At 38.8% G+C, this 26,623-nt stretch overlaps 1 protein-coding gene across 8 annotated transcripts in view; it reads right to left on the reverse strand.

The window, feature by feature from the left end:
• Window positions 1–26,623, reverse strand: part of FBXO5 (F-box protein 5) — a 141,273-nt gene that overhangs the window by 4,894 nt on the left and 109,756 nt on the right. For 2 of the 8 annotated variants that reach the window (XM_081530305.1, XM_081530300.1), the window contains one exon: window positions 24,955–26,107. The exons of 2 other annotated variants lie outside the window; for them this stretch is intronic. In XM_081530305.1, coding sequence (XP_081386431.1) covers window positions 25,999–26,107 — 109 coding nt within the window. In that variant the 3' untranslated portion in view covers window positions 24,955–25,998. Of the gene's footprint in view, window positions 1–24,954; window positions 26,108–26,623 lie in introns of those variants that run through there. 4 more of the 8 variants (XM_081530306.1, XM_081530302.1, XR_014065510.1 and 1 more) reach the window with 3 other exon arrangements.

The raw sequence follows: 26,623 nt of genomic DNA on the forward strand, positions 1-26,623 counted from the left end.
CCTTTAGTTTTTTAATCACTTATTCAAACAGGCCTTAAGTTAATGATGGAAGGTGCCATTATAAATCCTGAATATGAGTGAAGAACCAGGTCTTTCCAGGCACTTAAGGAAAGCTTGAAGCAGAAAAACCCAAGTTACAAATCAAACATGAAAGAAAATAATGTCAGAGAAGAAACGATAAAGTCTAAGAGAGAATTAGGAAAATACTGCATGCATAATATAAGAACCTGATAAAGGAACAGAGAAGAAAAATCTCTTGAACTATAAAACTGCCTGAATTAAAATTGAAGAGTTATAGGTCAAAATCAAGCAAATTGCCTAAAATGTGAGGGTTAAATTTAGAAATTAAAAAGAAAAGAGTCTTAGATAGTGAAAAGAAGAAATACTTGCATCTGATAAATAGAAGTTTCAGAAAAAGGGAATGGAGAAAAGAGACAAGAGAAAATAATTTTTTAAAAAAATCAGAAAACTCATTTTTACCTTCCCTAGATTGTACTTCCTGTGAGGTCCAACAACACACCTATTTTATTTATCAGTGAATGTATGCTGTATATGTCAATTTAGGACTATAGTCTTTTGTAAATGGTATCACATTTTCACTGATAATTATAAGCATCTTAGGCATGTTTATATTATATGCATATAACTTCTGGGTGTGATAAATTTCAAATATCTAGTTTTCTAAAACTCTGTAAGAGTTAAAGTGAATCTATTCAGTCTAGTAAGCAAGGTTACATATTTTCTTCCATAAATTTTTATGTAAAAAATTATGCATTACTATTATATTACTATGAAAGTGAAAGCAAAAACCACTCAGTCATGTCTGACTCTTTGCAACACCATGGACTATAATTCCATGGAATTCTCCAAGCCAGAATACTGGATTGGGTAGCCTTTCCCTTCTCCAGGGTATCTTCCCAACCCAGGGATTGAACCCAGGTCTCCTGCATTGCAGGCAGATTCTTTTCCAGCTGAGCCACCAGGGAAGCCCTTATATTACTATATACCATAGTATATACTATACTATCAATATTAAAACAGTATAACTTTAATTACTGTTAATATTACTACATACTATTGTATGTAAAATACTCTATAGTAATAATAATAGCACAAACATGCACATTCTCTTTCTGGGTTTTAGAAACTATGCTAACAGGATATCTCAAGGACATAAAGACTAAAATGTCTATAATAATATCTATGAACTCCTGAGAACACTTGGAGCTGCAAATTTTAGCAGAACTAAATTTTTAGAAAAAGACACTCCAATTATTTATTTGCCTATTCTTGTCTGATGCTCCACACTCAGATGGTACCCCCTCTGGTTAACCGGTAGCAGCTGCAATTGTTTGAAAGGAGAGAAAGGGAAAGACACATAAAAAGCATCTGCCTTTTGACTGTCCTTTGTTAACAGCTTTCTCTCCCTGACTATGAGAGAGAAAACATTTCCTGGGTCTTTCTCTTTTGCCTTCTGAAATTGCAAGTCGCTTGCAAGATTCATCTCCTTTCATACTTGAACATTTTTCATTTTTCTGCCACACAATTGTGCTTTTTCTTTTTTTCTTCTTTCTTGGAAATTTGCCCTGGTTTCATAATTTTGTTCCTTTTCCCTTTGCACTTCTGTTCTCTATAGACTTGTGGATTCATTTACTTGGGCATCTTGCTCTCCTGCTTGCCTTGCGAGCGTGCCTGCATGCTCAGTTGCTGCAGTCGTGTCTGACTCTTTGCGACCCCATGGACTGTAGCCCGCCAGTTTCCTCTGTCCATGGAATGCTCCAGGCAAGAATATTGGAGTGGGTTGCCATACCCTCCTCCAGGGGATCTTCCCCACCCAGGGATCAAACCTGCGTCTTCTGGATTGTTTGCAGATTCTTTACTGCTGAGGCACCAGGGAAGCTCCTCCTGCTTGCCTTACCTACACATTAATCTCATTTGTTCCAGTGACAGAATATTCACAGAGATCTCCCAAGATTTCTTTTTGTCTCTTAGTTTTTCTTTCCATTGGACCTTACACACAGGTGACACTTGTTAAAATAGATTTCCTAATTTACATTCTATTTATCTTTCCTGTTAAAAAACAGCATCTTTAAGCTAGAAGTTGCCATTGCATATAAGGTTATAATTTACTCCTGGGGAAATAACTATGTCATTATTCTTAGTTTTTATTAATACCTGGAAGACATTTCCTTCTTATCTTGACACTTTATATAGATGAAGAACTTTAGCTGTGTCTTTGTAGACGATCAGGGAATGGGATAGAGGTTTGGAGGAGCAAACATATTCTTGAAGAAAAGAATTTATCAGAGATGGGTAAGTTTGAAATTGTGTGCAGGTAGTGAAAATAAGGGCAATGAATACAACTGAGAAAATTCCTGTTTTAAGATCTCAGTTCTTGTTAAGCAGCTGGTAAGAAAATACACCTGCATCAACACAACATTGTAAAGAAATTATCCTCCAGTTAAAATATACAAATTAAAAATATATATACCTGCAAAGTAGAAGAAAAATGGTAACTAAAAGGTAATAGCAAAAGTTGGCTTCCATGAAGGGGCTGCTATAGTAATCTTATTTTAGAGCATTATGATGATACTACATAATGGTTTTTAAAAATGAAATATGAGTATCTTATTTCCCAAATTTTACATGGATCATATTAATTTAGTGAATCATAGGTGAAAAGTTAAATTCGAGTTTTTGTCAAGGTTCCCACTTTCTTTTGGGGAGTAATGCACACATATCGATGGTAATAGATGTATATGAACAAACAGTAAAGCAGAAGCAGCATATCTGTGCAGTATCCCATGGCTCTCTGTGGGGTACTCACGACAGAGGCTAAATAGGAGAGACTTGTCTCAATGGATAATGTTCATCGAGACAGGTGATCAACACTTTCCACACGTTAGCTTGAATAAACCAGGAAGTCAGTGTCATCACTCCTGTGTTTGTGATAAGCAAAATTGCTGATTAATGCCACCTCCTGAGTCCATATCATGATAACGAAACATGACTCTAAAGAGATGGGTGACTAGCAAATAACATGTCCTGGTTTCCTAGTGGGGTAAATACTAGCCTATGTGTTTGAGTGGCTCTGGGGTGTAAAGATGAGTGTTTTAGGGATCTCTCTTCTCTATAACTTCTGATATCACTATACATCTCCATTGGCACCCAGGAACTCATTCTTGGGCCTGACAATGAAGCATTGGTTTATGACTACGAAAATGAAGGGATCGGAATGTAACTAAGAGCCAGAGCCTGTTATAGAATCACAGTGAACTTCGCACCAGAGCAACCTAAGTGCCCGCACTGAAACTGAGCATGTGAATCAGGGGTTGCTGCATAAATAATAATAAACTGCCTACTTTATCAGTGGGGCTTCCCTGTGGCTCAGACAGTAAAGAATCCACCTGCAATACGGGAGACCTGAGTTTGATCCCTGGGTTGGGAAGATCCCCGAGAGGAGGGCATGGCAACCCACGCCACTGTTCTTGCCTGGAGAATCCCCATGGAATGTATCCTGGTGGGCTACACTCTGTGGGGTCGCAAAGAGTCAGACACAACAGAGCAATCAAGCACACTTCATTATTTCCAGTTTAAAGTTTTGAGTTCCTATAGGAAAGAGCAGAGTCCAGCTTACCCCACTGACTCAAGGAGTCCTGAGGATATCATCTTTACCTTCTGGATTCCTAAAAATAATTTTAGCTTCAGGATATTGAAATGAATGGTCAGGAACTGTCATGCATGTCTACATCTGCAGGCAAGCTGAGAAGCAAGGTTAACTTTTCCAGGAATCAAACACTGAGGGTACTAATGTGGGAGACTGTTTGTATAGGGCTCCTTCCCAAGGGCTGCTCTGTAGCTCAAGAACTGCCCGGCTCAGGGCTTGTATTTGGTCTCTCATGGCCCAGTGACCTTTCTCTGGTCCATTTGCCAGCACAAGGCTGGCACTTCTGCTCAGAAGGAGGTTGAATGGCCCCAAGAGCCGACCTTCAACTCGGGTCAACAATTTACTCCTGCTCCCAAGACAACTTGCGAAGATTCTTTGCTTACTATTTCTACCCACAGGCTAACAGAACCAGAAATAGCTCTTCCTGTTCCAGTTTAACTAAAACACAGGGAATATTGACTCTCAGTGTTTAATTTTTTCTGAAACATAGCTACAAGAGTCCACATAAATAGATCTCTATTCCATGCTTCCACTTCCCATATTTCTTTAGCTATTCCTCACTTATGCTCAAAATGCTGGTGAAGATTTCATAGAATAGGATTTAGGGGAAAGAAAACTATTAGTGAAAGTAATTCATGTGTGAAGCATAATTCATTTCAGTAAAAGAAATCCAATCCCACTTCTAACTGTGAGTCAGAGCACAGAAAATATTTTCAGAATTTTGGATTATTCAGTATGAGCTAATCCTGCTCTAAATCATTTTAATGAGATTATTTTAATTCACAAATTATTACTAGAGCCAAAATTAAAATAATGTTATTAGATATATGTAATGAATAGAATATTAAACGTTCTAAATACATGCTTTATTATAGTCAAAACCCAGTGTTCTCAGTAGTAGCATAGCATACCAGAGCCAAAACAAATTCCAAATTCCCTACTCCAACGAAATAAAGTAGAAATTAGTTAACTTTATATGTTTAGAACTGCATTTCCATTTCTGTTGCTTCTATGAAGACTTTTTCTTTGTTGATCTTCTCAGACATTTAATGACAGTCTTAAAAAAACAAAACAAAACAACAAAATCATAAAACTTGTGGTCCAACAAGAGGGGAATTTAGAAAATTTAAAGGGCTTGGGAAAACTGTGATAATTGGATTCTCATAGCCACTGCTTGTCTTCTTACCTGTCCTTACTACTCTGAGACACTTCTCCAGAGTATTGGATTATGTAAATTATTTTCCATCTCTGTCGACTAGAAAGGTCATAGTCTACAAACAAGAGCTAAATCTCTGGGTCTTCATAGCCAAGAAGAGGTGAAATTGGGGCATGGCTCAGATGGGCAGGGGTTTGTGGGAATGGGAAAGTTGTGGGGATCACAGCTTACTACCTAGTTTCTTACTGTACCCTGACATAGACCAATTGACCCCACTGTTCCTACAGTGATCTCAGCAGTTTGAATGTAATGGCAACCTTCCCACATACAAGAGGTTTGACTTGTTATTTCAGATTAGGCTGCTCTAAGTGAAGCTTATGAACCTCTGACTTGGAAGTTCACTTTCTTGGAAGTCAGGCTGGAGTACATGCAGGACTCACTGAGAAGTCATTCACAGGGGACACTGAGAAATGCCCACAAGAAATCCTGGGAAGTAACCTACTGGGGATGCTGGGAAATGCCCGCAGGGGACGTTGCTGAAACTGGCTGGAGGTGAACTCCACTGGGTGTCATACTGGCTTAGCCTAACACTGCAAGGACAAAAGGAAAGAAACCATACTGCATCCAGGGAAAAAATATTTTCCTCCTGCTGTGTTCCTTCCAGTGCCCTCCAACTCCAATATTTTAAGCAGAGCAATACACTGTTTTTGGAATTGAAAGGCAAGAAACTAACAACTAGTACAGGTATACACCCAGAAGAGAGTCATTATCTTTCTATTCTCTTCTAAATTAGTGTGAAAGTAAGAAAACCAATAAAAAGATAGAAAAATTTACTTAATGTCTCTTTCAATGAATCTTTTATGTTTTATTCATAATGTTTGAAAAATATCCTTAGAACAAACTATACTGGAAAAAAATAAAGGCAGTAGCAGAAATCAATAAAGTAAAAAATAAGGAAATAACAAAGGTCTATAAGAGCGTGTAATCTTTCTTGTTATTTGAAAATATTAATGAAATTTTAAGTAATCTCTAGTTGTACTAATCCAGAAAAGAAGAAATAAGATCAAAGTCACATACAAAATATTAGGCATGAAAAGGAGAAATTGTGTACAGAAAAGTGATTAAAAATATAAGAAGAAAATAGGGAGAGCAACTTCTATGTTGATAAAATTGAAATTATAAGCTCAATGGACACACCTCTACAAAAATATAATTTTATCAAAACGTGTTTAGGTAGGATTAGAATAACAAATAACCTCTGTAACTATTAAATAAATTAAAAAAAATTAACATTGTTGTGGACTGAGTGTGTCACATCCAAATTCACATGTTGAGGCCCTAATTCCCAGTGTGGTGATATTTGGAGATGGGATCGTTCAGAGGGAACTAGGGTTAGACGGGGTCATGAGGATGGGGGGGCCTCATGATGGGATTAGTGCCCTTTTAAGAAGAAATACAGAGAGATTGCTCACTCTTTTTCCCTGCCATGTGAGGACCCAGCAAGAAAATCATGTACAAGCTAGGTGCTCACTGGACATTTGGGCCAGTTGATTTGGATTTCTTTTTTTTTTTTTTTTTAAATTTATTTATTTTAGTTGGGGGCTAATTACTTTACAATATTGTAATAGTTTTTGCCATACATTGACATGAATCAGCCATGGGTTTACATGTGTTCCCCTTCCCGGACCCCCCACCCACCTCCCTCCCCATCCCATCCTTCTGGATCATCCCATTGCCCCGGCCCTGAGCCCTTGTCACATGCATCGAACATGGAATGGTGCTCTGTTTCACATATGACAATACACACATCTCAATGCCATTCTCCCAGAACGTCCCACCCTCACCTTCTCCCTCAGAGTCCATAAAATTGTTCCATGCATCTGTGTCTCTTATTCTGTCTCGCATATAGGGTTATCGTTACCATCTTTCAAATTCCGTATATATGCATTAGTATACTGTATTGTTGTTTTTCTTTCTGGCTTACTTCACTCTGTATAATGGGCTCCAGTTTCATCCATCTCAGTAGAACCGATTCAAATGTATTTTTTTTAATGGCTGAGTAATATTCCATTGTGTATATGTACCACAGCTTCCTTATCCATTCATCTGCTGATGGACATCTAGGTTGCTTCCATGACCTGGCTATTGTAAACAGTGCTGCGATGAACATTGGGGTACACGCGTCTCTTTCAATTCTGGTTTCCTCGGTGTATATGCCCAGCAGTGGGATTGCTGGGTCATATGGCAGTTCTATTCCCAGTTTTTTAAGGAATCTCCACACTGTTCTCCATAGTGGCTGTACTAGTTTGCATTCCCACCAACAGTGTAAGAGGGTTCCCTTTTCTCCACACCCTCTCCAGTATTTATTGCTTGTAGACTTTTGGATAGCAGCCATTCTGACTGGTGTGAAATGATACCTCATTGTGGTTTTGATTTGCATTTCTCTAATAATGAGTGATGTTGAGCATCTTTTCATGTGTTTGTTAGCCATCTGTATGGACAAATTCTTAGAAAAGTATAACTTTCCAAAACTGAACCATGAAGAAATAGAAGATCTTAACAGACCCATCACAAGCACGGAAATTGAAACTGTAATCAGAAATCTTCCAGCAAACAAAAGCCCAGGACCAGACGGCTTCACAGCGGAATTCTACCAAAAATTTAGAGAAGAGCTAACACCTATCTTACTCAAACTCTTCCAGAAAATTGCAGAAGATGGTAAACTTCCAAACTCATTCTATGAGGCCACCATCACCCTAATTCCAAAACCAGACAAAGATGTCACAAAAAAGGAAAACTACAGGCCAATATCACTGATGAACATAGATGCAAAAATCCTTAATAAAATTCTAGCAAACAGAATCCAACATCATATTAAAAAGATCATACATCATGACCAAGTGGGCTTTATCCCAGGAATGCAAGGTTTTTTTAACATCCGCAAATCAATCAATGTAATACACCACATTAACAAATTGAAAGAAAAAAACCATATGGTTATCTCAATAGATGCAGAAAAAGCCTTTGACAAAATTCAGCATCCATTTATGATTAAAACCCTCCAGAAAGCAGGAATAGAAGGAACATATCTCAACATAATAAAAGCTATATATGACAAACCCACAGCAAACATTATCCTCAATGGTGAAAAACTGAAAGCATTTCCCCTAAAGTCAGGAACAAGGCAAGGATGCCCACTTTCACCACTACTATTCAACATAGTTTTGGAAGTTTTGGCCACAGCAATCAGAGCTGAAAAAGAAATAAAAGGAATACAGATAGGAAAAGAAGAAGTAAAACTGTCACTGTTTGCAGATGACATGATCCTCTACATAGAAAACCCTAAAGACTCTACTAGAAAAATACTAGAGTTGATCAATGAATATAGTAAAGTTGCAGGATATAAAATTAACACACAGAAATCCCTTGCATTCCTATACTCCAATAATGAGAAAACAGAAAGAGAAATTAAGGAAACAATACCATTCACCATTGCATCAAAAAGAATAAAATACTTAGGAATATATCTACCTAAAGAAACAAAAGACTTATATATAGAAAACTATAAAACACTGATGAAAGAAATCAAAGAGGACACAAACAGATGGAGAAATATACCGTGTTCATGGATTGGAAGAATTAATATAGTGAAAATGAGTATTCTACCCAAAGCAATCTACAGATTCAATGCAATCCCTATCAAGCTACCAATGGTATTTTTCACAGAACTAGAACAAATCATCTCACAATTTGTATGGATTTCTAATCTAGAGAACTGTAATGAAATACATTTCTGTTGTTTAAGCCACCCGTTCTATGGTATTTGTTGTGGCAGGCCCATATGAGTAAGACAAACATAATCTCATAAAGGAAACCCCAGACCCAGTGTCTTATATATTTGAATTCAGTCAAAGTTTCAAGAGACAGATCAGTCCAATCTTAAACCAATTTCCAGAAAATTCAAAAATGATCCACTATTAAACTTATTCTATGAAGTCATAGCTTTTGATAACAAAACTAGATTAAAAAAAAAACCACGCATGGAAAAGGGAACACACGAGGCCATGTCACTCGTGAATATAGATGAAAAATCCCAAACCAAATATTAGCAAAACACATTCATTTGTGTTTAAGAAGATAACACAAATCAATTAAGCTGGGTTTATCCCAGAAATGTAAGAATGTTTTAATATTAACCTAAGGATGCTATTCACCACATTAACAAGTTAAAGCAACTAAAACCACATGATAAGAGGCAACTATAAACACTTGTACCTATTTATGATTTTAAAAAATTTAGCAAAATAGAAACTATAACTTAGTAAAAGTTATATACCCCAAGCCTACACTACATCATTCTCAATGGCAAGGCATTAGAATAACCTCTTTTAAAATTAGGAACATATTAGAGATGTTCAAAATCATTATTTTTATTCAACTTCATATTGTAGGCCTTAGAGCAAAAAAGACAATAAAAATAAACTCTTATACATGTCCAGCTACACATTTGTACGTGAATGTAGTAGCAGCACTGTTTGCAATAGTTTCAGCTGGAAAGAACTAATAATGATACACGTTAAGTTCAGATACTCTTTAACTTTACTCCCTTAGAGTCCTTGTATATTTAAATCTACTTTAAAAAATAAAGGTATAGTTGCTTTACAACGTTGTTTCAGTTTCTGCTGTACAATGACATGAATCTGCTATACGTATACATATATCCCCTCCCTCTTGGACCTCCCTTCCCCCTGCGCCTTTTCTACCTCTAGATCATCACAGAGCACCACGCTGAGCTCCCTGCACTACACAGCAGGTTCCCACTAGCCATCTATTTTATATATAGCAGTGCACATAAATCAATCCCAGTCTCCCAAATTATCTTGCCCCTTCTCCCCCGAAAATGTGTCCACACACCCATTCTCTGTGTTTGCATCTCAATTCCTGCCCTACAAATAAGTTCATGCCATTTTCCTAGATTCCACATATATTCATTAATCTACTCTTCTGGCTGCATACAAATTATGTTATCTTCCTTGTTTGAAAAGGAGAGATTGTTTCTTTGGGGAATTCACAGTGCTTAGCTCCCAAATCAATACATTCTAAAATATTTTTTAAAAAATAAGTAGCAAATTAGTGACTGAATAGCAGTAATAATTGCCTTTAGAAAAGTTAGTATTTTCACATTTTATGTAACTCATATATATTTTATAGTTTATGCTTGTAAAACTATCATGTATCATTTGAAGTCAAGCTTATTTTTAAATGTCTATACTTAATTTTTCTGTTTTGTTCTGGTGACTAGTTTCACATAATCCTCATTTGTATCTTTGTAAAGTTGAGAATGAATATAATATAGATATTTTTAATGGAATTAAGTATAAACTTACTTGAATATCTTTGGTCCTTTACAGATACAGAAGTTAAAAGTTGCTCACCAAAGAAAACATAATGATTCCTAAGAGGAACATAAATATTGCAGATCATAAATAATTATACTCTCAAATGCTCATGGAATTGGTTAATCACATTCATGCCTAGCAATGCACTCACTAAAATTTCCGATACACCCTCCATGCCAGTGAACAATTATGATGTTTCCAACATAACAATTTAATGTTAGGAACTTATGTGATTTTAGTTGACTTACTGTAGGAAGGCTTCATGTAATTCATGTGCAATTGAGATATGGTACAGAGCCCAAGAAAATAAGAAAATAGAATGCTCTTGGGATGTTTTTTTTTTTCCCCAGTGGGCAGCACAAGCCAAGATGAAACCACAATTTAAATTGTGAAGCAATTAGATGTTAGGTTCTTCAGAGCGTTGCTCTAGTAGGGGTAATCTTTCTCTTCTGGGTCACAGGGCAGAATGTAATAGGGATAATTTTGAACTTTACTTGAAATCTCATGATCTGAAACATTATCCTATTCTTTACTATAATCTTTTAATTCATCCCTAGGAGTTAGAGATATGTTTTCATGAGTGATAATGAATGCTTAAATAAAATCTGGGGAAATTTAATGGAAGTTTTCAGGCCCAGCACTGAGCTGATGTATTGATGTCATTTGTTTTTCATTTGGTCTGGAACTAAATTAAATCTTCCCAGTGGCTCAGCAGTAAAGAATCTGCCTGCAATACAGGAAACATAGGAGACACAGGTTCAATCCCAGGGTTGGGAAGATCCGCTAGACTCCTACCTCCCCACAGAGATTGGGAAATTGAGGCACTGTTTCCCTCCATGATTACATTTCAAAGGAAGGGCTCCCAGGTCCTCATTAAATCCTGGGTTTAAACTCATTCCTGGGAATTAAATTGAATTGTCAGACCCACCAAAACTTTGATTCTGTCTCTGAAATCAGATTCTAGGAAAGAAAGAAAGAAGGATTGTTACATTAAAATGTAAGCTCTATGATAGTAGAATTTTTTGTTTAATCTGTTTTGTTCAACTTTTGTATCCCCAGGGCCTAGAAAAGTATCTGGCATAGTTGTTCGGTAAATACTTGTGGGAGAAAAGAAAGAAGAAAGGAAGAGAAGAGGGAAATACACGTATTAGTAAATTTCTTTATTGCCAACCACCCACCCACTTAGCCCTTCCACTAATCTGTCTGGTTGCCCACCTCTAGTGCTTCATTCTCTGCCCAAACTTCCTGATGTCTACAGTTACAACTTTCCTAAATGACTTGTCCTTCCCTTGGAAGATCTAGCTTCCCATTTTTAAAAAGCACTTTCAGCATCCAGTTACCTAACAAGGATGAGTCAAGCATTAGATTTGTCCTGCTAACCAAGCCATTTTGAAAAATATGCTCCAGTGAAGACAAGCAATTTAACATTTCATTAAGATGGACTAAGTGGTTGACTCATTTAGTTAAACATTTCAGTGAGATTAGTTATAGATGTTAAAATTGCAAGCAATATAAGGGCATTTGGAGAACAAGGAAACGCCATAGGTAGTAGGACACAGCTAAATCCAAAAATATTTAAGAGAGTAAAACATTTTTAAAAATCAGAAAATTGTATTGTTAGATGTAAATTTAGTGAATTAGTCTTTTGTTTGTCTTTTTGTAGGCAGGGCCACCCTTTAAACAACCCTAGCATTTGAATATCTTTCATGTTTAAGAGGTGGATGGAACGTAGTTTGGCCAACTTCTCAGCTTTGGTCATAGAAAGCCTACAAAGCTAATGGCACACATACATTCTTTTGGCATGCACAGCAGAATATTATCTTCTGCCAAAGATACTGCCAAACTGCTGCTCAATTGTATCATGTCAAAGAAAAACTGTACCAGATAGAATTAAACAGGCCTGGGAGACTTTATTTAAGACTGTGACAATAAGGGAGAGAGACTGAACTCTGCTGAAACAAAAAGTGAGAGAGTTCTTAAGCACTGAAGTGAGCTGGTGGAAAAAGACTGCAGGACATTAGAAGGAGATTGATCAACGTGAGTAGGCCATCTATGTTTGCTAATAGACGCTCATCAAAGTTCGGCTCCTACTTTTCCACTGAGATTGGGAAACTGAGGCACTGTGCCCTTCCATGATGGCATTGCAAAGGAATGACTCCCAGGTCCTTATTAACCTTTGCGTTTAAACCCATTCCTGGGTTGTAAAACTGGTCCGATGCTAAAAGATCTGTCTACGTTTTAAAGTGTTGGAGGCAGAAGGCAACACAGATAATTTGAAGTGAAAACTGAGAAAAGGAAGTTTTAGAGTGCACAATCTGGAGACAGAAATGGCACCCACTCCAGTCCTCTTGCCTGGAAAATCCCAGGGATGGCGGAGCCTGGTGGGCTGCCGCCTGTGGGGTCGCACAGAGTCAGACACGACTGAAGCAACTTAGCAGCAGCAGCAGCAGCAGAGTGCACAGTCAGGAAGAAATCTGTCTAAGATTTAGTCACACTGAGAAAACGTTAAGGTTGTCTCAGTCAGTTAGTAATGAGCTCAGATACTCATTCATATAAAGCCTTCATGTCTCTTCATTTCTCTTCACTCTTCTGTGCTGTGCTTGTGCTTGTCGCTCAGTCGTGTCCGACTCTTTGGGACCCAGTGGACCGTAGACCACCAGGCTCCTCTGTCCATGGGGATTATCCAGGCAAGAATACTGCAGTGGGTGGCATGCCCTTCTCCAGGGGATCTTCCCAATCCCGGGATCAAACCCAGGTCTCCCACATTGCAGGCAGATTCTTTACCATCTGAGCCACAAGAGAAGCCAAGAAGTCGCCCTTCTGAGAGATGAGTAATTGATCATTCATTTACTGAACATCTTTTCCTCAAATATCTATCCTATGCCTTGAGCCTGTGTAGAGAATGGGGAACATGGGTTTGTGGTACAGGGAGCAAACAGACAAGAGATAATCATGCGTATAGATGTAGGTTACAAGTAAGGCGATTTCCACCCATAAAGACATTCTGGGAATCTGTAACAGGGGGATTGACATAGTCTCGGTGGCAAAGAAGAATTCCCGCATGATGTGATATTTGAGCTGAGACCAGAAGGACAAGTTAGACTCAGTGAGAAAGCACAGAAAACTAGGATGCATCATGGACCACTGGAAAGGCTCTGAGAATAGAGCTGGAGGAGGGCTGGAAAAGAGGACTCAAAGGAGAAGAAAACGAGTCTAAGGCGGCGCAGAAGAAATTTTCAGAGCAAACACAGCCCAAGAGGAAATGAGCTAGAGGCCTGTGAGCAGCATTAAGAGCTGTCACTCCATTTGTTAAGGATTTAATGTGGTCAAAGAGTGCCAAGACCCAATGACAAAGAATCTCCCATGTCCTGCATCTTCATCTGTTATCCAGAGGTGCAGTTTGGAGCATCCACACCTAGAACCAACTTCTTTGTCTCTCTAGCAACAGGATGTCATTCAACTTGCTTTCCTCTCCTATAAAACCTCTCTTAAATGTCTCAATAATAGATAGAGGGACTTCCTTGGCAGTCCAGTGGTTAAAACTTCCAGGGCAGGGGACACTGATTTTATACATACAGATATGCAAATTTTATACTTACATACAATTCCCTGTATGCTGCAGCATACAACAACAACAACAAAAATCAGATAGAGAGTAATGTCAGCCTTAAAAGGCTAAACTATTATCACACACATGGCAAAGTTAAATTCCTAACCAGGGATATGCACTTTTGCATAAAAGTCATAGTCTGACATTCTCCTCTAGCTTCCATTTTCCACTTTGGCTCTGAGGCATCTCTTCCATCCTGTTGCATCTACATGATCTTGGCTTTCTGACACTCCTAAAAGGCAGATTACCAATACTAAAACATCAAGCCTAGTCCATTACTACATGTCAAGAAGATGATTTCAGGTTATAGCCTTCAAAAGCATTGTGAGGTTCTTGTAATGGTATACATGTGACCCATAACATGTGCTGAACCAAAGCATGCAATAGTACAGAGCAATAAAAATATTTCAAGCAATTATTCAATGTCACCTTTTCTAGATTACAGACTGATGCTTGGAACATAGGAATCTCAAGAATTGTAAGAGTTTTGCTGAACCTCAGTCCTTATGTAGAGCTCTTAGCACAGCTCCTGACATACAATGGGCATGCAATAATGGTAGCTTTTTTCTATCATTATCATTTTTGTTAACTATGATCTTAATACTCATAGTATTCTCCTTAACCTTACTTAAAGTCAGGTGTAAAAATTTCCTGAAGACAAGTGAAAGACGTATTTACAACTGGATACTAAAAAAGATTATGTACATTCTGTTGAAAACATACCCAACTTCTAGTTGGTCTGTCTGAAAATATCACATTAAGTAAGCACCGTAAGCTGAGGAAGAGATACAAATGTCCATAGGTTAACAAGCAAAACTTTGCTCTAAGACTAAAACTCATATAAACTGACTCCCCAAATTTTGATTACATGGGATTAGGTTACTGAGAAAAGTGAAAGAGTTACTAGCTCAGCTGTGGCTGACTCTTTGTGACTCCATGCACTGTAGCCCACCAGGCTCTTCTGCCCATGGGATTTTCCAGGCAAGAATACTGGAGTGGGTTGCCATGTTCTCCTTCAGGGGATCTCCCCAATCCGGGGTTTGAACCCAGGTCTCCTGAATTGCAGGCAGATTCTTTACCATCTAAGCCTTCAGAGAAACACAGTCTTTCCCTTTTCCTTTCCTGAAATAAAAAGTCTACAGCCTTTAATATACAATCATGATCCTTGCTGAGTTGTGGCAATTTTACCAAGATTTCTGTGGAGCTGGATCAACTTATTATTTCCCATTTTCAATCAAGATTCAGGTATAATTTGAAAATGTTCATCGAAAAAGCAAGAGAGCTCCAGAAAAACATTTACTTCTGCCTTATTGACTATGTCAAAGTCTTTGACTGTATGGATCACAACAAACTATGGAAAATTCTTCAAGAGATGGGAATACCAGACCACCTCACCTGCCTCCTGAGAAATCTGTATGCAAGTCAAGAAGGAACAGTTAGAACTGGACATGGAACATAGACTGGTTTCAAAGCGGGAAAGGAATATGTCAAGGCTGTATATTGTCACCCTGCTTATTTAACTTCTATGCAGAGCACATCATGCGAAATGCTGGGCTGGAGGAAGCACAAGCTGGAATCAAGATTGCCGGGAGAAATATCAATAACCTCAGATATTCAGATGATACCACCCTTATGGCAGAAAGCAAAGAAGAACTACAGAGCCTCTTGATAAAAGTGAAAGAGGAGAGTGAAAAAGTTGGCTTAAAGCTCAACATTCAGAAAACTAAGATCATGGCATCCTGTCACATCACTGCATGGCAAATAGATGGGGAAACAGTGGAAACAGTGACAGACTTTATTTACTTGGGCTCCAAAATCACTGCAGATGGTAACTGCAGCTATGAAATTAAAAGATGCTTGCTCCTTGGAAGAAAAGCTAGGTTGATCATAGACAGCATATTAAAAAGCAGAGACATTACTTTGCCAACAAAGTTCTGCCTAGACAAAGCTATGGTTTTTCCACTAGTCATGTATGGATGTGAGAGTTGGACTATAAAGAAAGCTAAGCGCTGAAGAATTGATGCTTCTGAACTGTGGTGTTGGAGAAGACTCTTGAGAGTCCCTTGAACTGCAAGGAGATCCAACTAGTCAGTCCTAAAGGAAATCAGTCCTGAGTATTCATTGGAAGGACTGATGCTGAAGCCGAAGCTCCAATACTTTGGCTACCTGATTCGAAGAACTGACTCATTGGAAAAGACCCTGATGCTGGGAAAGATTGAAGGCAGGAGGAGAAGGGGATTACAGGGGATGCGATGGTTGGATGGTGTCACTGACTCAATGGACATGAGTTTGATTAAGCTCCAGGAGTTGGTGATGGACAGGGAGACCTGGCGTGCTGCATTCCATAGGGTTGCAAAGAGTGGGACACGAGTGAGTGACTGAACTGAACTGATATGGTCATTCTAGCCCTCATTCTAGAAAACCTCCTGAGGAAAACAGCAAACAGGGTAGTAGACACCAAGTATAGATGATTTTAGAAAATGAAAGGATTCAAGTGTGTTTTGGGCCATTTCCCAAAGTTGTGGCATGAAAATCATGATCCTTCCGCAACACAGGTTGCTTGAGACTGACCAACTGTGCTCTCCGAATGCACAGAATTGAAGAAAATTGAACCTACAGAATTTTTAGGAATTTAGTTGTGGGTCATAAGAAGCCTTGAAGCTCACCTAATGGTCTTACCTTAGTTATCGAATCTCTGTTCTAACAGGAGCAACCTAGCTTAATACCTGTCTGTGTCTATTGGTAGATTCTTTAATTTCTCTAAATTAGCATTATTATTCCACCAATCTTCAATTTATCCATCTGTCCATCCATTTGCTCATATATTTAATCACTTACTCACTTGTTCACCATTAATTCAGCAAACCATTTAGAACATCTATCTACTATATAATTGGCAGGGTGGGTGGTAAACTGTGAAAATAAATATAAATAAAACATAGTCTCTGTCCTCAAACATATCACATTTGCATTTGGTAACTTATAAAAATTGGTTTCTAGTTCTACCTTTTTCTTCCACTTACAATTAGTTTTGCCCTCCCTCTCCTCTTTCCTTGATCTTGACCTCTTTTCCTACACTGTGGTCACTGAGGACTCTAATCTCCTATCACTTTTTCTCTATGGTCTTCCATGCCCATTTACATGTACTAATAATCAACTAAACTTCAGTGGTTCTAACACCTTTCCTCTCCCACACACCAGGATATGCCTGATATTAGAACACCACTCTGATTTCCCTTTGGGAGAATTATCTTTACTCCACTGAATACAGTCTATTTTATTGTCTTACTAAATGCAATCTGTCAGTCAAGATACTTGACTGTTCCTTAGCCAAAGAGTGAGCGAGTGACTGACGTTAGACTAATTAGTTGTTCTTCCTGGAATTTACATCACTAACAGATTGAGAAGAGGATTGAAGGTAGAGTTGAAATGTATAGAGGCAGCAGGTCTGAGATGGGACGATCTACAGGTGCTCACAGCTACACTGGTTCTTGCCCAGATCTCCTGTTTCCCCCTTGAATATGAGGACCCCCACCCCCTCCCTATCCCTGTGTGATTGCTCCAGTGAGTTTCTTTTCTGTTGAATCACATGAGTTGCTGTATGTAGTTCCCAAGCCGAAACCTTGAATGATGTACCCTCTACTTGTGAGATCTCTGGATCTCTAAGGATTGTGTGCAGAGTCTTGCCTCCAGCATTTTCATGGAAACCCTGGGAAACATCTCCTATGTGCTTTCAAAGCACCTCAATGCTTTCAAAGTACCTTGGGGGTGGTACCTTGGGGGTGATGGGTCCCACTTAAAGCTGACCTCTACTACTCAGCTGAGCTCTTCATGTGTCAAAGATGGCTCCTCTGATCTCCTGAGACCTTCATTATTGAAGCTATGCTGTGTTCTTTGCCAACACAGTGTATAATTTTACCAACAGTGCTGTTTTGTTATGTGAGTTTAAGAGGGGTGCTGCTTCTTTGCCCAGTATCTTAGAGATACTTAGATAAAATAACACTTCCTATTTTCACTTAAATTTCTTGTCTAGAGGACTGAGAAAGGAGGAATCCATGGGAGCTGGGCCTTGGAGAAACAATAATTAAATAAAACTTTATGTCATTACACTGTGGTCCCGGTAATTAAAACTGTTGTTTGTGAACTAAACATGTTTTCTTTGATTGTCCACTGAGAGGTTTTGAAATGATTACAAAAACAAACACCTGCTCACCTAAATAATGCATTTGAGTCTCACTGAAGATTTGTGTCACTGTCTAAAATATTTAGCTGTTTAAAAGGTCAGGAGGGAAACAGTCATGAATTACGTGATTGTATTTGGAATCTTTCCTCTTCTATGATATTGAATAATAGCCACTCCTTTTAGTTTCCAGGTGTGTCAATCTGAGTCTTCTGGAACATTCCATTCTCTATCCCAATTGCCTCATATATTCTAGATCATCATCCAGTTCTATTTGCTTTCTATAAAAATAGTTAAGCACTTCTGATTACTTTCCTATCTTTTTTTCACCACAAGAAAAACAACCCATTTTATGGTTGTTGTACTAAGCAAATTTAAGCAGTTATAAAACGTACAATGTGTTTTTGTTTAATACTTGTTTCTTTATTTATTTGGCTGTGTCAGGTCTTAGCTGTGGCTCTAAGGATCTATGCTGTGGCATGTGGGACCTATCAGAGATCCAACCTGTGTCTCACCTTGCAAAGCCAGTTCTTAACCACTGGGCCACCAGGGAAGTCCTTATAATGTTTTTAGATTTTTTAAAATGTAAAATCTCATATTCTTTATCTCTCACAGTTTGCCTGGTAGAAAACATTAGATGGTTTTCTGTGTCATTTGTTCAAATGTTTTAACTTCTACCTGAAATTATTGATTGTTATTGGTGGCTCAACTGGTAAAGAATCTGCCTGTAATGCGGGAGATCTGGGTTCAATCCAGAGATTGGGAAGATCCCCTGGAGAAGGGAAAGGCTATCCACTCCAGTATCCTGTCCTAGAGAATTCCATAGACTGTATAGTCCATGGGGTTGCAAAGAGTTGGACATGACTGAGCAACTTTCACTTTCACTATCAATAGAGAATTTCCATTATTCATTCTTATTTTCCTATTGATTTTTAATTTTCCATTTTTTCAATTTCATTCAGTTTCTGTTGGTCTTTGATCAGCAAAGTATTTATTATAAGCTTAGAAGTATAGTATTAATAGTAAGTAATACTCCATAGACTGCAACTCCACTAATCACCTTGTGCTTATTATTGTCAGGCAAGAGTTCAACACTATGACTTAAAGCGTGAGAAAAATCAACTCTTATCTTTCAAGTGCCAGGACATAGAGTTGGGCAGGCAAATTATCATATATAAAATTATTGATAAGCACATTAAAATGCCCCAATTCAATCTCCTGTGAAGAACAAACTGTAGGTGTGAGGGAGTTATGAGCTGGGGGAAATCAATGAAGATTGGAGTAGCCTGGTGTTGGCAATGTGGAATTGGTTCCAATGTTACGGGGACCCACTCATATCACCACAGTCACCCACTGCCCAGTCGCTGTGAGGGCTGACTGTTGACCTTACAGTTGTACCTTTTGTTTGATAATTGCCCTTGGTTGAATGGGTGCTGTCTCTTAAAGTCCTATTCTTAAAGGAAACTTGGAGGCTCAGTTAAGTCATGTCTGACTCTTTGCGACCCCATGGACTGCAGCACACCAGGCTTCCCTGTCCATCACCAACTCCCCAAGCTTACTCAAACTCATGTCCATTGAGTCAGTGATACCATCCAGCCATCTCATCCTCTGTCATCCCCTTCTCCTCCTGTCTTCAATCTTTCCCAGCATCAGGGTCTTTTCCAACGAGTCAGTTCTTCTCATTAGGTGGCCAAAGTTTTGGAGTTTCAGCTTCAACATCAGTCCTTCCAATGAATATTCAGGACTGATTTCCTTTAGGATGGACTGATTTGATTTCCTTGCAGTCCAGGAGAACCTCAAGAGTCTTCTCCAACACCACATTTCAAAAGCATCAATTTTTGGCGCTCAGCTTTCTTTATAGTCCAACACTCACATCCATACATGACTACTGGAAAAACCATAGTTTTGGCTACATAGGCCTTTGTTAGCAAAGTAATGTCTCTACTTTCTAATATGCTGTCTAGGTTGGTCATAGCTTTTCTCCCAAGGGGAAAGCCTCTTTTTATTTCATGGCTGCAGTCACCATCTACAGTGATTTTGGAGCCCAAGAAAATAAATTCTGTCACTGTTTCCATTGCTTCCCCACCTATTTGCCAGGAAGTGATGGAGCCAGATGCCATGATCCTAGTTTTTGAATGTTAAGTTTTAAGCCAACTTTTTCACTCTCCTCTTTCACTTTCATCAAGAGGCTCTTCAGTTCCTCTTCACTTTCTGCCATAAGGGTGGTGTCATCTGCGTATCTAAGGTTATTGATATTTCTCTCGGCAATCTTGATTCCACTTTTTGCTTCATCCATCCCAGCATTTCACATGATGTACTCTGCATAAAAGTTAAATAAGCAGGGTGACAATATACAGCCTTGATGTACTCCTTTCCCTATTTGGAACCAGTCTGTTGTTTCATATCTGATTCTAACTGTTGCTTCCTGACCTGCATACAGATTTCTCAGGAGGCAATAAGGTGGCCTGGTATTTCCATCTCTTGAAGAATTTTCCAGAGTTTGTTGTGATACACAGTCTAAGGCTTTGGTGTAATCAATAAAGCAGAAGTAGATGTTTTTCTGGAACTCTTTTGCTTTTTCTCTGATCCAATGGATGTTGGCAATTTGATACCTGGTTCCTTTGCCTTTTTTAAATCCAGCTTGAACATCTGGAAGTTCACAGTTCATGCACTGCTGAAGCCTGGCTTGGAGAATGTTGAGCATTACTTTACTAGCATGTGAGATGAGTGCAATTGTGTGGTAGTTTGGTCATTGCCTTTCTTTGGGATTGGAATGAAAACTGACCTTTTCCAGTCCTGTGGCCACTGCTGACTTTTCCAAATTTGCTGGCATATGGAGTGAAGCACTTCACAGCATCATCTTTTAGGATTTGAAATAGCTCAACTGGAATTCCATAATCTCCACTAGATTTGTTTGTAGTGATGCTTCCTAAGGCTCACTTGACTTCACATTCTAGGATGTCTGGCTCTAGGGGAGTGATCACACCATCATGGTCATCTGGGTCATGAAGATCTTTTTTATACAGTTCTATGTATTCTTGCCACCTCTTCTTAATATCTTCTGCTTCTGTTAAATCCATACCATTCTGTCCTTTACTGTGCCCATCTTTGCATGAAATGTTCCCTTGGTATTTCAGATGTTAATGACTGATTAATCTCTGAGACAGACATTAATGAATGGCCTCTGATAGAGGTCAGAGGTTAATGGCTAATTGATCCAAGAAGACAAAAAGCCACCTTCTTTGTGTTAAGGTGGAACACATGCTGGGTTATCATTCCTGTGTTAGAGCCCCTCATGAGAGCAGATAGACTGAGGCCCATTTCCAGCCAAGCTGACCACCTTGTGTAGCTTTCTTCCCATTCTGCTTTCTTCACCCCCTTCTCCTAGAGCTCTCATTAGCACATCAGCCTCACAAGAATCCCTCTCACAAGGTTTGATTTGAAGAAACTCTACCAAAGATAACTGGTATCAGAAGTGAACCTGGGAAGCAGACTCTAAGAATGGAATTCTGGAAGCAGACCAATGCCTGGCCAGATGGCAGTCAGGGCATTGTTCTTGGTGGAAGGCAGACTTTGGGAGTGCTGGCATGCTATAGCAGAGGGATTGCTAATACTTCCACCAGTGGTGAAATGGGGTAGGAAGTAGACGGAAGGCTGTACACTAGCTGGTCAAATGTCTCTTGCATTTGAGAACTTCAAGAGAGAAGTAACTCAAGGCTGTAAAACTGGGTGGCTCTTAATAAATGCCACTGATGCATCGAATAGGGCATCAATATAGAAAAAAACATGAGCGCCGGGAACATCTTAAGATGCAATGATGGAAACTCTCATCTCCTGTAGACAGGCAGCACACAGAGCTGGACACCAGACACTTGATCTCATTGGAAGAAAGACATTTTCCAAGACTTAAGTCTGAACCTAGACTGTTCTTCCATATCAAAGCCCCATTCTAACAGAGAAGAAGGGAGATATGAGGCTTATGATGAGGTTACTCTTAAAGATCTTGACTTTCCTGATTCCTCTTGAGCCTTTTATCAAAAACGATGCAGAGATCTCAAAGGAGACATTGCATAGGACAATCAATGGTTGTCCTACTATGGATCTGCCCTTCCATGGGCACCAGATAGGAAACCAGTGTTGGTAAAATATCCACCTGACCCTACTGGGCAGTGCTGGGCTTGCAAAAGAAGCCACAGAACCTCACCTGCACATGTTGGCAGGAACCAGAAGAGCAGTCTTTACAGAGAGAGATTCTCTTCTACAGCTGCCAAGAAAGCAAACTAACCAATAAAGGAAGCTAAATTTCACAGGGAAATTAATGTCTCTGTTAGATTGCATATAAGTTCCATTTTGGTACAATATTCTGTGGATTATGTGTTTTTCTGCACTTTAAAAATATTTCCCATTAACAGCTACTTCAGTTGAACAACTATCAATTCAGTTCACTCAGTCGTGTCTGACTCTTTGCAACCCCATGGACTGCAGCATACCAGGCTTCCCTGTCCATCACCAACTCCTGGAGCTTAATCAAACTTAGGGCCATCAAGTCAGTGATGCCATCCAACCATCTCATCCTCCGTCATCCCCTTCTCCTCCTGCCCTCAATCTTTCCCAGCATCAGGGTCTTTTCCAATGAGTCCGTTCTTCATATCAGGTGGCCAAAGTATTGGAGTTTCAGCTTCAACATCAATCCTTCCAAAGAATATTCAGTATTGATTTCCTTTAGGACTGACTGGTTTGATCTCCTTGCAGTCCAAGGGACTCTCAAGAGTTTTCTCCAATACCACAGTTCAAAAGCAACAATTCTTCAGCACTCAGCTTTCTTTATGGTCCAACTCTCACATCCACACATGACTACTGGAAAAACCATAGCTTTGACTAGATGGACCTTTGTTGGCAAAGCAGTGTCTGTGCTTTTTAATATGCTGTCTAGGTTGGTCATAGCTTTTCTTCCAAGGAGAAAGTGTCTTTTAATTTCATGGATGCAGTCACCATCTGCAGCGATTTTGGAGCCCAAGAAAATAAGGTCTCTTACTGTTTCTATTATTTCCCCATCTATTTGCCATGAAGTGATGGGATCAGATGCCATGATCTTAGTTTTCTGAATGTTAAGTTTTAAGCCAACTTTTTAACTCTCCTCTTTCACTTTCATCAAGAAGCTTTTTAGTTCTTCTTTGCTTTCTGCCATAAGGGTGGTGTCATCTGCATATCTGAGGTTATTGATATTTCTCCCGGCAATCTTGATTCCAGCTTGTGCTTCATTCAGCCCAGCATTTTGCACGATGTATTCTGCATATAATTTAAATACAGCCTTGACGTACTCCTTTCCCGATTTGGAACCAGTTTGTTGTTCCATGTCCAGTTTTAACTGTTGCTTCTTGACCTGCATACACATTTCTCAGGAGGCAGGTCAGGTGGTCTGGTATTTCCAACTCTTGAAGAATTTTCTGCAGTTTGTTGTGATCCAAACAGTCAAAGGCTTTGGTATGTGAACAATGATAGTGTTTACTTTATGGTCTCTGAGACAGCTATGTGAAACCATGGGTTATTCTGTGGCTAATTGCATTCTTCTTAGTAAAAACAAAACTATACTTCAGAGCTTGCATAATTGTATAATCTAGCTACATTTTTATTATTGGCACCAGAATAATAGTATGTTTGAGCTCTTTTTTGTTCCAAATCCTTGCTTAACACTTTGTGTTACTTCATCTATAAGGAAGGACTTATTTTTGTGCCTATTTTAGAGATGGAGGAACTGAGCCACCGAGGGGTAAGTTAAACTGCCCCAAATAACCCTGCTTAGAACTGCTGGGTCAGAGACCAAACCCAAGCAGCCCTCCCCCAAGTTGTGCTTTTAGATTTTACTTTGGTCAAGTTGTTTTATTGTACCTCTGTTGTTGTTGGTTAGTCACTGAGTCATGTCCCACTCTTTGTGACCCCATGGATTGTAGCCCACCAGGCTTTTCTGTCCATGCGATTCTCCAGGCAAGAATATTGGAGTGGGTCGCCATTTCCTTCTCCAATTGTGCCTATAATTTCAGTCATTTCTTTTGTGTCATCTTTCATAGCCACATCCTCTTTTTATTGGTTCTTTTTTTAAAAGCCTTTTTATTTTATATTGGAGTATAGCTGATTAACAATGCTGTGATAGTTTCAGGTACACAGCAAATGGACTAAGCCATACATGTACATGTATCCACTCTACCCCAAACTCCCCTCCTATCCAGGCTGCTGCACAGCATTGGGCAGAGTTCACTCTGCTCTACAGTAGGTCTTTGTTGGTTATCCATTCTAAATATAGCAATGTGTACATGTTGCTCCCAAACTCCCTAACTATCCCTTCCTCCCTTTTATTGGTGTTCTTGCTTTCATACTTTGTCCTTTCTTTCATAGCTTTTTAATCACCATTGAAGCTTATTATATCTGAACAGAAAAACACAAGTAGGTATTTCTTAAGTGCTTGTCAATGGTAACAAAACACTCACAATAAAATGCCATTTTGTATGTATAAAGGTAAGAAAAATTCTCATAGGTTTGTCTGTATGAATGTTCTAATTTGAACTGCAAAGCAGTAATGAGTTGAAGTTCATTTTAAAAAATAGTCATAGACTGGGGGAAAATAATATGAGTATGAAGAATTATCTCTTTCCATGAGGCAGAGTCATAATTGAAAATAGGCTTGGTAAATATCATCTATCTATGTTGAGTAAGAAATAAATTCTGTGTGTATGCAGTTTGTGAGGAATGTATAGTGAGATTGTTTCAGCAAATTCTTCATATATAATTACCATTCTATATATATTGCTAAATCCAAATGAAAAGAACAGCCATGCATCTCATAAGGTAATGTTTAGAACTGGCTCTTTCTAACAATCCATTCACTCACTACTCACAACAATCTGTTCAACTCACAACAATCCATTCAACTCACAAACTCAGAGATATGGGAAATTGTATGTTCACCATTTTATTTTGGAAAATTTGAATGTTATCCAGAGAGTTGATCTTTATATAAGAAGAGAGAGGAGAAAAGAGGATTTGCTGGTGAAAATTTTATAACTTCAATGTTTAGCTTAAGAATTTTTTTTTCTTTGTGGAGGAGAATGCTTTAAACAGCTTTGGTAAAAGATGAAACCTCCAGGGCACAGGTATTACCAGGAGTCGAGGCAACGTAAAAATGATCAAACTGTTTTGTAACAGAGTGATTTGATTTTAGTTGATAACTTGGGAGAGAGAGAAAAAGAGAGAAGCAACGTAAGCGAGAGAAAGAATTAATGAATCTGGGCGGTACTCAGAGAGCAACAGGCAGAATAGAAATTTGAGTTGGTCAAATAGAGGACTTTTAGGAACTAGAATGACTGTGTTGAAGTTGTATTGTTATGTTGACCACCCCCCACCTTGTACTGGATCATTAGAATGTCTGTTCAATTTCTAATGGTCCAGGGGACAGTTTGGAGGGAGGGGTCATATGTAGCATTATTAGGACAAATTTCATAATTGATTCAATGTATTGCCCCAACAGGGTCAGAGCTTCTGAGATGGTGAGACAACTCATAACTGAAACTAATTTGAGCAGCACAGGAGTGTGAAGCCCTGGTACACTGGACATTTTACCTGTTACCAACTGGGGGAGAATAGTGTTTAATTGGAAAAGAATAACAAATCCAAATACTTAGCCAATGTGCTGCATGTGGCTATCTCATTTTCAGTCACTTAAAAGTGACTCTTTACAACCCCATGGACTGTAGTCCACCAGGCTTCTCTGTCCATGGCATTTTCCAGGGAAGAATACTGGAGTGGATAACCACTCCCTTCTCCAGGGGATCTTCCCAGCCCCAGGGATGGAATCTGGGTCTCCTGCATCGCAGGCAATTCTTTACCATCTGAGCTACCAGGGAAGGCCTTAACTAATAACTAAAATAATCATAGAATAGAGTTGAAATTCTTCTTCTTCTAGTGAATCCTTTTTAATAGATTCCACAGCCCTTATAGCACCCTCAAGGCTCTCAACATGAACATTGTTTTGCTGTAAAATGAAGAGCATCTTCTTTCCAACGATCCTGACTTCTCAAAGGGAGACGTTCCACCTGAATGTCTGTCAATGGATACAGAGATAAAGAAATTGAGGCATATATATTTATATTCAATGAAATATTATTCAGCCTTAACAAAGACAAATATTCTGCCTATAGCAAAAATACGAATGGAATTGGAGCACATTACGTTAAGTGAAATAAACCAGACACAGAAAGAAAAAACCTGCTTGATCTCACTCATACTTGGAATATAAAAAAAATGAAATACATAGAAGCAGAGAGTAAGCTTTCCTATGAAAGTAGCACTGATACAGAAACTGTGTATAAGCCAATTGCAAGGATACATTCGTAATAGCATCTTATCTTACTTAAGGATTGTTTCCAAAATTAGCAAGTAAGGTCGAAACAGTATTAAGTCAAAATTCCTCTTCAAAAAAAGGAATATCTGAAACTGCTCATAATGTGCATTATACATTGTTCATTATATTTATATATTTATACATAAACCCATGTGTGTGTACTCAGTCACCCAGTTGTTTAGGGTCTTTGGAACCCTATGAACTGTAGCCCACCAG

The sequence above is a fragment of the Giraffa tippelskirchi genome, chromosome 9, assembly GCF_054371585.1.
Source record: "Giraffa tippelskirchi isolate mGirTip1 chromosome 9, T2T-mGirTip1v1.2.pri, whole genome shotgun sequence".
In the NCBI taxonomy this organism is placed as follows: domain Eukaryota; kingdom Metazoa; phylum Chordata; class Mammalia; order Artiodactyla; family Giraffidae; genus Giraffa; species Giraffa tippelskirchi.